Here is a 13,193-nt window from a genome sequence, read left to right as displayed (position 1 = left end):
GCTTTGGTGACAAAACAATGGCGACTGTGATACTGCATCCAATTTGCTGAGTAGAGTGTTGGAGGCTATTTTGTAAATGACATCGCCGAAGTCAAGGATCGTGTGGTAGTGTTATTAGTCAGGTTTACCAGGGTATGTTTGGCAGCATGAGTGAAGGAGCTTGTTTGCGAAATAGGAAGCGGTTTAAGATTTAATTTTGGTTTGGAGATGCTTAATGTGAGTCTGGAAGGAGAGTTTACAGATCTAACCAGACAGCTTGGTATTTGTGTGCCAAAGAAGGGCCAGATGTATACAGAATTGGTGTCGTCTTGCTTAAGATGGTCAGAGAATCACCAGCTAGCGCAAGAGCGACAGCAGATTGATATTAACAGAGAAAGAGAGTCGGCCGGAGAATTGAACCCTATGGTACCCCCATAGCAGACTGCAAGAGTTCGGACAACAGGCCCTCCGATTTGACACACTGAACTCTATCTGAGAAGTAGTTGGTGAACCAGGCGAGGCAGTCATTTGAGAAAACCAAGGCTATTGAGTCTCCGATAAGAATGCTGTGATTGACAGAGTCGAAAGCTTGGGCCAGGTCGATGAAGACGGCTCGCCTTTATCAATGGCGTTTATGATATCGTTTAGGACCTGAGCGTGGCTGAGGTGTGCACCCATGACCAGCTCGGAAACCAGATTGCATAGTGGAGAAGGTACGATGGGATTCGAAATGGGTCGGTTATCTGTTTGTTAACTTTGGCTTTCGAAGACTTTGAAAGGCAGGGCAGGATGGATATAGGTCTATAACAATTTGGGTCCAGGAAGGTGTCTAGACCCAAGCAGACCGGCAGCTGTCCAATAATTTAGGGATCACGACGATTACGATAGTTGAGGGTTGAACAGGCCAGTAATAGGGGTTGCAACAATTTCGGCAGATCATTTTAGAAAGAGAGAGGGTCCAGATATGTACTAGCGCACCATGCTGATTTGTAGGGATCCAGATTTTGCAGCTCTTTCAGAACATCACGCTATCTGGGTTTGGGTGAAGGAGAAGCAGTCGTGGGGGGGGGGCTTGGGCAAGTGCTGCGGGGTGCAGAGCTGTTGGCCGGGGGTGGGGTAGCCAGGTGGAAAACATAGGGCCACGCGTGAGAAAAATGCTTATTGAAATTCTTGATATCGTAGATTTATCGGTGGTGACAGTGTTTCCTATCCTTAGTGCATGGGCAGCTGAGAGGAGGTGATCTATTCTCCAGTGACTTCACAGGTGTCCCAAAACTTTTGGAATTATGTTACGGGTGCAAACTTCGATTTGTAAAAGCTAGCCTTTGCTTTCCTAACTGACTGAGTATTTTGGTTCTAACTTCCCTGAAAGTTGCATATCACGGAGGATATTCGATGCTAATGCAGTACCCACAAGATGTTTTGTTGTGCTGGTCAAAGGCAGTCAAGTCTGGAGTGAACCAAGAGGCTATATTCTGTTCTTAGTTTTTTTTGAATGGGGCATGCTTATTAAGATGGTGAGGAAAGCACTTTTATTTAAGAACAACCAGGCATCCTCTACTGACGGAAATGAGGTCATCCTTCCATACATACATCAGGGCCAGGTCGATTAGAAGAACCTGCTCGCTTATAGGTTTTAGGGCGCGTGCTTTAACAGTGATTAGGTGGCGTGGGCGTTTGACCGCGGACCCATTATGGACGCAGGCAATGAGGCAGAGATCTTGGTTGAAGATAGCAGCAGGGTGTATTAGAGGGAGAGTTGGTCAGAGAGAGATGATATCTATGAGGGTGATGACCTGAGCTGTCAGTTTAACATTAGATGAGAATGTCCTGACTGGTCAGTTTATACGATGTATGAATAGGACATGTCGCTGACATGTCTAGTTTAAACATCATGATAAATGTCTTGCGTGTCAGTTTAACATCATGATAGAATGTCTGTCTGTCCGTTTAACATCATGATAGAATGTCCTGACTGTCAGTTAACATTATGATAGAATGTCCTGAACTGTCCAGTTTAACATTATGATAGAATGTCTTGACTGTCAGTTTAACATCATGATAGAATATGATCTTGTCTGTCAGTTTAACATCATGATAGAATGTCTGACTGTCAGTTTAACATCATGATAGAATGTCCTGACTGTCAGTTTAACATCATGATAGAATGTCCTGACTGTCAGTTGTAACATCATGATAGAATGTCTTACTGTCAGTTTAACATCATGATGGAATGTCTTGACTGTCAGTTTAACATCATGATGGAATGTCTTATGTCGTTTAACATCATGATGGAATGTCCTGACTGTCAGTTTTAACATTATGATAGAATGTTCCTGACTGTCAGTTTAACATTATGATAGAATGTGCTTGACTGTCAGTTTAACATCATGATAGAATGACCTGACTGTCAGTTTAACATTATGATAGAATGTCCTGACTGTCAGTTTAACATCATGATAGAATGACCTGACTGTCAGTTTAACATTATGAATAGATTGTCCTGACTGTCAGTTTAACATCATGATACAGTAGCCATGTTAACCCCTGCTCCATCAAGAGATGAGGGAAGGCCAGGCAGGGTGCACTATGGGATAAAGTGTTGACTGTCTTTCACTGGCCCTGTTTCGCCTCAGTGTTACTGGTGTGAAATGGCTAGCTAGTTAGCGGGTGCGTGCTAGTGACATTTCAATAGGTGACATCACTTGCTCTGAGACCTTAAACTAGCTGTTCCCTTGGGCTCCAGCTTGTGTGGAAACGATAGGTAACAATGCTTCGTATGGAGGCAAATTGTTCGAGTGCTCAAGAGGGTCTCTGGTTTAAGCCCAGGTTGGGGAGAGGAGAAGAATGGAAGCAACGCTTTATCATCAGCCTCGGGCTGAATTTAAATAACAGCTTCAGGCACCTCATCTCTTTCTTACAGTCAGGGAGTGTGTGTGTGTGCGCGTGTGCGTGCTTGTTTTAAGATTAAATGCAGAATAAGCCCTTCATCTCCTTTCCTCCCTCTGTTCTCTCCTCTTCTGAAGAGAGAATGAAGAAGTAGGAGGAACCAATAGTGATCTCTTACTTTCCTCCACTGTGCTCTGCTGTCACTGGCGTGGCATGGTACATTTCCATTCTGTGAATTAGTCGTCTCCCGTCCCGTCCCGCCTGCCAGCCTGAAACAGCCCAGCCAGCCCAGCCGTACACAGCAGGTAGCTGGGAGGGGGACTGTGTGTTCAAGCCCCCCACCTTAGTGGAGTTTGCAGGAAGCACCCAACAGGGATCCAGGCATGTTTTGTCTAGAGGAAGCAGCCAGGGCCGGACTACTGCATTTGGGGCCCCGGGCCTCCTACCTCCAGGGGCTCCACCAAAACTGCTATCTTGCTGTATTTCAACACATTTTGACATGGGGCAGAGAGAGGGGAAAAAATGGATAGTATAATGTATTATTCTACACATTTTGTCATGAGGCTGCGTGGGAGAAAATGTTCCTGTTTAAAGCTAGTTTCCTTCAATTCTACACATTTTGCCATGTGGAGGGCGAGAGAGAAAAATTGGCTGTTTGATGTCATGGGGGGGTTTTAGGGTAGCAGGTAGCCTTGACGTTAGGGTGGTGGGCAAGTAACCGAAAGGTTGCTGGTTCGAATACCGTAGCCAACAAGGTGGGGGGGGGGAAATCTGTCACTGTGTGTTTGAGCAATGAACATTAACTGCTTCAGGGGTTCTTGTACAGTGGGACCCTCTCCCTGTGGGGGTTCCAGGGGAAGGGGTTCTGTACAGTGGTGACCCACTCCCTGTGGGGTTCCAGGGGAAGGGGTTCTGTACAGTGGTGACCCACTCCCTGTGAGTGTTCCAGGGGTTCTGTACAGTGGTGACCCACTCCCTGTGAGTGTTCCAGGGGTTCTGTACAGTGGTGACCCACTCCCTGTGAGTGTTTCAGGGGTTTCTGTACAGTGGTGACCCACTCCCTGTGAGTGTTTCAGGGGTTCTGTACAGTGGTGACCCACTCCCTGTGAGTGTTCCAGGGGTTCTGTACAGTGGTGACCCACTCCCTGTTGAGTGTTCCAGGGGTTCTGTACAGTGGTGACCCACTCCCTGTGAGTGTTTCAGGGTTCTGTACAGTGGTGACCCACTCCCTGTGAGTGTTCAGGGGTTCTGTACAGTGGGACCCACTCCTGTGAGTGTTCCAGGGGTTCTGTACAGTGGTGACCCACTCCCTGTGAGTGTCATAGGGGTTCTGTACAGTGGTGACCCACTCCCTGTGAGTGTTCCAGGGGTTCTGTACAGTGGTGACCCACTCCCTGTGGGGGTTTCAGGGGAAGGGGTTCTGTACAGTGGTGACCCACTCCCTGTGAGGGTTCCAGGGGTTCTGTACAGTGTGACCCACTCCCTGTGGGGTCCAGGGTTCTGTACAGTGGTGACCCACTCCCTGTGGGGGTTTCAGGGGAAGGGGTTCTGTACAGTGGTGACCCACTCCCCGTGGGGGTTCCAGGGGTTCTGTACAGTGGTGACCCACTCCCTGTGGGGGTTCCAGAGGTTCTGTACAGTGGTGACCCACTCCCTGTGAGTGTTTCAGGGGAAGTTGTGATGTGAAAACATTTCCATTATACTGTTGTGTGTGTAGCAGGACAAATATAAACACTCTAAAATATTATCTTTAAAACGGCTAAATATTCTCTCATTCTCATGTCAAAATATGAAGGAATAGCATGAGGTTAATAATTAGGTTAAGGTTAGGAAAAGGGTTAGCAAAAAGGCAAACATTATTCAAACATTTAATTTTTGACTTCACTTTGACATTAGCTGCATCCCTTCTAACCATGACCATGCAGGCCGGGACATAGAGGCTAAACTAAAACCATCCCTTCTAACCATGACCAAGCAGGCCGGGACCATAGAGGCTAAACTAAACCATCCCGTCTAACCATGACCAAGCAGGCCGGGACATAGAGGCTAAACTAAACCATCCCGTCTAACCATGACCAAGCAGGCAGGGACATAGAGGCTAAACTAAACCATCCCGTCTAACCATGACCAAGCAGGCCGACATTAGAGGCTAAACTAAACCATCCCGTCTAACCATGACCAAGCAGGCCGGGACATAGAGGCTAAACTAAACCATCCCGTCTAACCATGACCAAGCAGGCCGGGACACAGAGGCTAAACTAAACCCCTGACTGTCAGTTTAACATTATGATAGAATGTCCTGACTGTCAGTTTAACATCATGATAGAATGACCTGACTGTCAGTTTAACATTATGATAGATTGTCCTGACTGTCAGTTTAACATCATGATACAGTAGCCATGTTAACCCCTGCTCCATCAAGAGGATGAGGGAAGGCCAGGCAGGGTGCACTATGGGATAAAGTGTTGACTGTCTTTCACTGGCCCTGTTTCGCCTCAGTGTTACTGGTGTGAAATGGCTAGCTAGTTAGCGGTGCGTGCTAGTGACATTTCAATAGGTGACATCACTTGCTCTGAGACCTTAAACTAGCTGTTTCCCTTGGGCTCCAGCTTGTGTGAAACGATAGGTAACAATGCTTCGTATGGAGGCAATTGTCGATGTGCTCAGAGGGTCTCTGGTTTAAGCCCAGGTTGGGGAGAGGAGAAGAATGGAAGCAACGCTTTTACATCAGCCTCGGGCTGAATTTAAATAACAGCTTCAGGCACCTCATCTCTTTCTACAGTCAGGAGTGTGTGTGTGTGCGCGTGTGCGTGCTTGTTTAAGATTAAATGCAGAATAAGCCCTTCATCTCCTTTCCTCCCTCTGTTCTCTCCTCTTCTGAAAGAGAGATGAAGAAGTAGGAGGAACCAATAGTGATCTCTTACTTTCCTCCACTGTGCTCTGCTGTCACTGGCGTGGCATGGTACATTTCCATTCTGTGAATTAGTCGTCTCCCGTCCCGTCCCGCCTGCCAGCCCTGAAACAGCCCAGCCAGCCCAGCCGTACACAGCAGGTAGCTGGGAGGGGGACTGTGTGTTCAAGCCCCCCACCTAGTGGAGTTTGCAGGAAGCACCCAACAGGGATCCAGGCATGTTTTGTCTAGAGGGGAAGCAGCCAGGGCCGGACTACTGCATTTGGGGCCCCGGGCCTCCTACCTCCAGGGGGCTCCACCAAACTGCTATCTTGCTGTATTTCAACACATTTTGACATGGGGCAGAGAGAGGGGAAAAAATGGTATAATGTTATTCTACACATTTTGTCATGAGGCTGGGAGAAAATGTTCCTGTTTTAAAGCTAGTTTCCTTCAATTCTACACATTTTGCCATGGGGCAGAGAGAAAAATTGGCTGTTTGATGTCATGGGGGGGGTTTTAGGGTAGCAGGTAGCCTTGACGTTAGGGTGGTGGGCAAGTAACCGAAAGGTTGCTGGTTCGAATACCGTAGCCAACAAGGTGGGGGGGGGGAAATCTGTCACTGTGTGTTTGAGCAATGCACTTAACTGCTTCAGGGGTTCTGTACAGTGGTGACCCACTCCCTGTGGGGGTTCCAGGGGAAGGGGTTCTGTACAGTGGTGACCCACTCCCTGTGGGGGTTCCAGGGGAAGGGGTTCTGTACAGTGGTGACCCACTCCCTGTGAGTGTTCCAGGGGTTCTGTACAGTGGTGACCCACTCCCTGTGAGCTGTTCGAGGGGTTTCTGTACAGTGTGAGCCACTCCCTGTGAGTTGTTCTTCAGGGGGTTTCTGTACAGTGGTGACCCACTCTCCTGTGAGTGTTTCAGGGGTTTCTGTACAGTGGTGACCCACTCCCTGTGAGTGTTTCCAGGGGGTTCTGTTTACCACTGGGTGACGCCTGCTCCGGTGAGTGTTTCCAGGGGTTCTGTACAGTGGTGACCCACTCCCTGTGAGTGTTCCAGGGGTTCCTGTACAGTGGTGACCACTCCCTGTGAGTGTTTCAGGGGTTCTGTACAGTGGTGACCCACTCCCTGTGAGTGTTCCAGGGGTTCTGTACAGTGGTGACCCACTCCCTGTGAGTGTCATAGGGGTTCTGTACAGTGGTGACGCCACTCTCTGTGAAGGTGGTTCCAGGGGTTCTGTACAGTGGTGACCAGTCCCTGTGGGGTTTCAGGGGAAGGGGTTTCTGTACAGTGGTGACCCACTCTCTGTGAGGGTTCCAGGGGTTCTGTACAGTGGTGACCCACTCCTCTGTGGGGGGGTTCTCCAGGGGTTCTGTACAGTGGTGACCTCTCCCTGTGGGGGTTTCAGGGAAGGGGTTCTGTACAGTGGTGACCCACTCCCCGTGGTGGGTTCCAGGGGTTCTGTACGTGGTGACGCACTCCTGTGGGGGTTCCAGGGGTTCTGTACAGTGGTGACCCACTCCCTGTGAGTGTTTCAGGGGAAGTTGTGATGTGAAACATTTCATTTATACTGTTGTGTGTAGCAGGACAAATATAAACACTCTAAAATATTATCTTTAAACGGCTAAATATTCTCTCATTCTCATGTCAAAAATATGAAGAATTAGCATGAGGTTAGATAATTAGGTTAAGGTTAGGAAAAGGGTTAGCAAAAAGGCAAACATTTATTCAAACATTTAATTTTTGAATTCACTTTGACATTAGCTGCATCCCTTCTAACCATGACCATTGCAGGCCGGGACATAGAGGCTAAACTAAACCATCCCTTCTACCATGACCAAGCAGGCCGGGACCATAGAGGCTAAACTACATCCCGTCTAAACATGACCAAGGGCCGGGACATAGAGGCTAAACTAAATCCCGTCTAACCATTGACCAAGCAGGCAGGGAACATAGAGGCTAAACTAAACCATCCGTCTAACCATGACCAAGCAGGCCGCGACATAGAGGCTAAAAATAACCATCCCGTCTAACAATGACCAAGGCAGGCCGGGACATAGAGGCTAAACTAAACCATCCTCGTTCCATGACCAAGCAGGCCGGGACACAGAGGGCTAAAACTAAACCATCCCGTCTAACCATGACCAAGCAGGCCGCGACAATAGAGGCTAACTAATATCAGTATAAAGTCATGTGAGATAGCTCAGTGTTTATGAGCACAGGAAATAGTCAGTGGGGAACTACTTTACCTGTCACGTGCATCAGTTACACCAATCAAGACAATTTACATTCACTGTTCCATCATAGGTGATCAACACTGTCCGTAACAACTGTTCCATCATAGTGATCAACACTCCATAACAACCTGTTCCATCATAGTGATCAACACTCCCATAAACCTGTTCCGCATAGTGATCAACCAACTCCATAACACTGTTCCATCATAGTGATCAACACCATAAAACTGTTCATCATAGTGATCAACACTCCATAACAACTGTTCCAGCATAGTGATCAACACTCCATAACTACCTGTTCCATCAATAGTGATCAAAACTCCATAACACCTGTTCCATCATAGTGATCAACACTCCGTAACAACTGTTCCATCATAAGTGATCACGTGTTCCATCATAGTGATATCAACACTCCATAACAACTGTTCATCTAGTGATCAACTGTTCCATCATAGTGATCAACACTCCCATAACAACTGTTCATCATAGTGATCAACTGTTCATCATAGTGATCAACACTCCAATACAACTGTTCCATCATAGTGAATACCCTCAATACAAACTGTTCCATCATAGTGATCACACTCCATAACAACTGTTCCATCATAGTGATCAACACTCCATAACAACTGTTCCATCATAGTGATCAACACTCCATAACAAGGTGTTCCATCATAGTGATCAACACTCCATAACAACTGTTCCATCATAGTGATCAACTCCCCACCCTTGTCCCCCATGTGCACTATAGTTTGTAGTGAACGTTTGTAGTGAAAGTGACATTGACAGTCTCATTTAACCAGTTGACTATTCACCCAAAGACCAGTCAGGATGGATGTAGACCCAGCAGCCAGGCAGGGGGAGGAGGGAAGAGGCTAGCAGAGCTGAAGACTCCTGGCTCTGGACCGGACACTACTGCCTTAGCCCTCAGACCACCACTAGGCCACAGGCCGGACAGGGATCCGAGACGCCACCGCTGCTGCTCAGATGACCTGTGGATCGAAGAGGAAACGAGACGGAAGCGGAAGCTGGCCCGAGTGATGAGGGGAAGCCTGGGACAACTCAACACACACTGTCCTGAAGAGCTCGACAAAGTAAGACTCCTCCATGCTTACCCGTGCAAAACAACTTACAGCCTAGGGAGATGGATTTTGTCTCTCTCCTCCTCCTCTTCCTCCTCCTTCCTCCTCTTCATCTACGTACTGTCTCGAGGATGGTTCCCTCCTCCTCTTCCTTCTCCTCTTCATCTACGTACTGTCTCGAGGATGGTTCCCTCCTCCTCCATCTACGTACTGTCATGAGGATGGTTCCCTCCTCCGTCTCTTCTATCCTTCGTCAGCTGTCTTCGACCGAGTCTTGACATCTTTCCTTTGTTAATTCCCCCCCCCCCTTCCATTTCATCTTTTTTGGATATCTTTCTCGCTCGCTCCTGTTTCCGTACCAGTCTCTCTCTCAGCTCCTACTGTTAACCTGCATGCACCTTCAGCTCAATCTGTTCAGGAACAAAAACATTCTTTCTGTTGCGCTATCACATGATATAGTACACGTATATTCAGGATTTATACTAAGAAAAGGCAGGGTCTTAACATTTAAAGTGAGCATTATACTAACTATAGACTTCTAGGTATGTAGGCCTTGTTGGATCCCCAGCTTTGATTTTGCCTCTTCCCCACAGTCGCATGCTCCAGTGTCCCTGTCGACCATGGAGGCATTCTCTGGGATGCTCCTAAAGACCCACTGCTTCTCCCAGAGCACCCCCATCGGTCTGGACTGTCTGGGCTGGCGACGACGCATCTCCTACCCCTGTGAGTAGCTCCTACCTTCTCCTCCTCCTAACCCTGAGAGTAGCTCCTACCTTCTCCTCCTCCTAACCCTGAGAGTAGCTCCTACCTCCTCCTCCTCCTAACCCTGAGAGTAGCCCTCATTCTGCTCTCAATAACGAGAAGTATTCCTACCCTTCCTTCCTCTAGCTAGACGAGCTACTACTCTCATCCTCTAACTAGGTAGCTCACTACCTCCTCTTCCTCTACACCCTAAACTCCTACCATCGTCCCAACCTGAAGTAGCCCTCCCTCTCCTCCTCCTAACTCTGAGAGTATCTCCTCCTCCAACTCCTACCTAACCCTGAGAGTAGTCCTGTCTCTCCTCCTAACCCTGAAGTAGCTCCTCCTCCTCCTCTCCTCCTAACCTGAGAGTAAGCTCTTCCCTCTCTCCTCCTAACTGAGAGTAGCTCCTCCTCCTCCTCCTAACCCTGAGAGTAAGCTCCTACCTCCTCCCTAACCCTGAGATAGCTCCTCCTCTCCTCCTAACCTGAGAGTAGCTCTACCTCCTCCTCTCTCCTACACCTTGAGAGTATTTTCCTCCCCTACCTCCTCCTAACCCTGAGAGTAGCTCCTTTCTCCTCCTCCTAACCCTGAGAGTAGCTCCTACTCTCCTAACGAAGTATCTCTCCTCCTCCTCCTCCTAACTCCTGAGAGTAGCTCCTCCTCTCCTCCTCCAACCCTGAGAGTAGCCTCCCCTCCCCTCTAACTGAGTAGCCCTGCTCCTCCTCCTAAACCTGAAGTATCCTCCTCTCCCTAACCTGAGAGTACTCTCCTCCTCCTACCTCAGAGTAGCTCTACGCTCCTCCTAAGCTCGAGAGTAGCTCCTACCTCCTCCTCCTCCTAACTCTGAGAGTAGCTCTCTTCCTAACCTGAGAGTAGCTCCCCTCTCCTCCTCCTAACCCTGAGAGTATCTCCCCCTCTCTCTCCCTACCTGCGCAGTAGACTCCTCCTCCTCCTCCTCTAAACCCTAGAGAGTATCTCCTACCTCTCCTCTCTCCTACACTCTGAAGTAGCTCCTACCTCCTCCTCCTCAGTAACTCCAATTCCTCCTATTGAGATCGCTCAGCTCCTAACCCTGAGGATCTCCTCTCCCCTCCACCTAAGAGTATATCCCATCCTCCCCCTCCTAACTCTGAAGCTAGCTCCTCCTCCTCCTCCTCACCCTGAGTAGCTACCTCCTCCTCCTCCTCCTAACCCTGAGATGTATCTCCTCTCCTCCTAATCGAGTACTCCTCTCCTCTCCTCTAACCCTGAGGAGTAGCTCTACCTCCTCTCTCCTACACCTGGAGTAGTCCTCCTCTCTCTTCCTCATACACTGAGAGTATCTCCAACTCCTCCCTCCTCCTAACTCTAGTAGCTCTCCTCCTCTCTCCTAACCCTGAGAGTATCTCCAACCTCCTCTCTCCAACCGAGAGTATCTACTCTCCTCCCTCCTAACTGAGAGAGCTCTACCTCCTCCTCTAACCTGAGAGTAGACTTCCCTCCTCTCCTCCTAACCTCTGAGAGTAGCTCCTCTCCTCTTCTCCTAACCCTGAGAGGTATACCTCCTCCTCCTCCTCCTAACCCTGAGAGTAGCTCCTCCTCCTCCTCCTCCTCCTAACCCTGAGAGTAGCTCCTACCTCCTCCTCCTCCTAACCGAGAGTAGCTCCTACCCTCCCTCTCCTAACTGAAGAGCTCTCCTCCTACCTCCTCCTGAGAGTAGCTCTCTCCTCTCTAACTGAAGTATCTCCTCCCTCCTCTTCCTCCTAACCCTGAGAGTAGCTCCTCCTCCTCCTCTCTAACCCTGAGAGTAGTCCTCCCTCCTCCTCCTCTAACCCTGAGAGTAGCTCCTCCTCCTCCTCCTCAACCCTGAGAGTAGCTCTCCTCCTCCTCTCTCCTAACCCTGAGAGTATCTCCTACCTCCTCCTCCTCCTAACCCTGAGAGTAGCTCCTACTCCTCCTCCATACCCTAGAGTAGTCCTCCTCTCCTCATACTCCTCCTAACCCTGAGAGTGCTCCTCTCCTCTCTCCTCCTAACCCTGAGAGTATCTCCTCCTCCTCCTCCTCCTAACCCTGAGAGTAGCTCCTCCTCCTCCTCCTCCTAACCCTGAAGTAGCTCCTCCCTCCTCCTCCTCCTAACTCTGAGAGTTCTCCTACCTTCCTCCTCTAACTCTGAGAGTAGCTCCTACCGCCTCTCCTCTTCTCGCTATGCCAAGGTTGGTTCCAATACTCTACAATGTCTTTTTTCATGATGACATATATCTTTACTAGATTATAGGTCCCCTGTCCACCCCTGTCCTGCCCCACCCCGGCCCCCACCCTGCCCACCCTGGCCCCCAACCCTGGCCCCCAACCTGTCTCAGACTCAACTCCATTCCTGGATGTAATTTTTGAGGGACTTACTGTATTTTCATTTAGTTCCGTGTTTAAATTCATGTCCTCACCAAATCCTGGATAGCTGCGGGCATCATGCCACGCACTGCAGCAACATCTGTTGTGAAACAACGACTTTATTATGAAGCTAGGTGTAACTACTCTCGAGCCAATTACAATTATTACTTGTTTTAGAATGGACTAAGTGTTGTTGTAGTACTGCCTGTCACCAGCAGGGGGATTCACATCCTCTGCACATCAGTGGTCCCACAGTTTATTGGAGCTTGGGGCATTGTGCTGTTCAATTAACAGACAGTGGAGGAGAGCCAGTGACATCATCCGTTTTAATCCAGGTCAATGACCTTTAGTCTCTGGAAGATATGCTGGTATCTCCAGATGGATCGTCTTTTGAATTTTTGTGATTTTTTTATTTATTTAGTAGTCCTGTTCAAATCCAGCCGTCACTTTAGTGGGAGAACACGGAGTTTCCCTGGAGGGTGTTTGTTGGTGTGGTGTGTGTGTGTGGTGTGTGTGTGTGTGTGTGTGTTGGTGTGTGTGTGTGTGTGGTGTGTGTGTGTGTGTGTGTGTGTGTGTGTGTGTGTGTGTGTGTGTGGTGTGTGTGTGTGTGTGTGTTGTTGTGTGTGTTAGATGTGCTCTTCTGACTCTGCTCTTCGTCTGAGAAGCCTGTAGGAGATGGAATATGGTAGGAGAGAATTGTTTAGGAAAATATCATTTATTCATTATCTACAGTTTTGGCTTTCTTTCAGGACCATTTTGATAAAAGCGAGCGATAGGTGCTCGACTCCTTTTTCTATTGCTCTTGACTGTGAGAGGGTCTCCAGGGTAACCTATCATACTGCTGAGTGGGTGGACATTAGGTTGTGATGAAATGACCCTGTTCATTCTGATGTCATTGGGTGGGCGCACACACACACACACACACACACACACACACACACACACACACACACACACACACACACACACACACAGAGGCAGCAGATTGCATGCCACTCAAAG

At 48.7% G+C, this 13,193-nt stretch overlaps 1 protein-coding gene across 1 annotated transcript in view; it reads left to right on the top strand.

Annotated features, from left to right (window-relative positions):
- LOC112069581 (mucin-2-like) overlaps positions 1-9,909 on the top strand; it is a 28,232-nt gene extending 18,323 nt beyond the window's left edge. Inside the window, exons 5-6 of the mRNA XM_024136922.2 lie at positions 8,820-9,092; positions 9,674-9,909. Coding sequence (XP_023992690.2) covers positions 8,820-9,092; positions 9,674-9,811 — 411 coding nt within the window. The 3' untranslated portion in view covers positions 9,812-9,909. The remainder of the gene's footprint in view (positions 1-8,819; positions 9,093-9,673) is intronic.
- The last annotated feature ends 3,284 nt before the right edge of the window (positions 9,910-13,193 follow it).

This window comes from Salvelinus sp. IW2-2015, unplaced genomic scaffold, assembly GCF_002910315.2.
Source record: "Salvelinus sp. IW2-2015 unplaced genomic scaffold, ASM291031v2 Un_scaffold1052, whole genome shotgun sequence".
In the NCBI taxonomy this organism is placed as follows: Eukaryota; Metazoa; Chordata; class Actinopteri; order Salmoniformes; family Salmonidae; genus Salvelinus; species Salvelinus sp. IW2-2015.
This window is presented reverse-complemented; position numbering and strand designations above follow the sequence as displayed.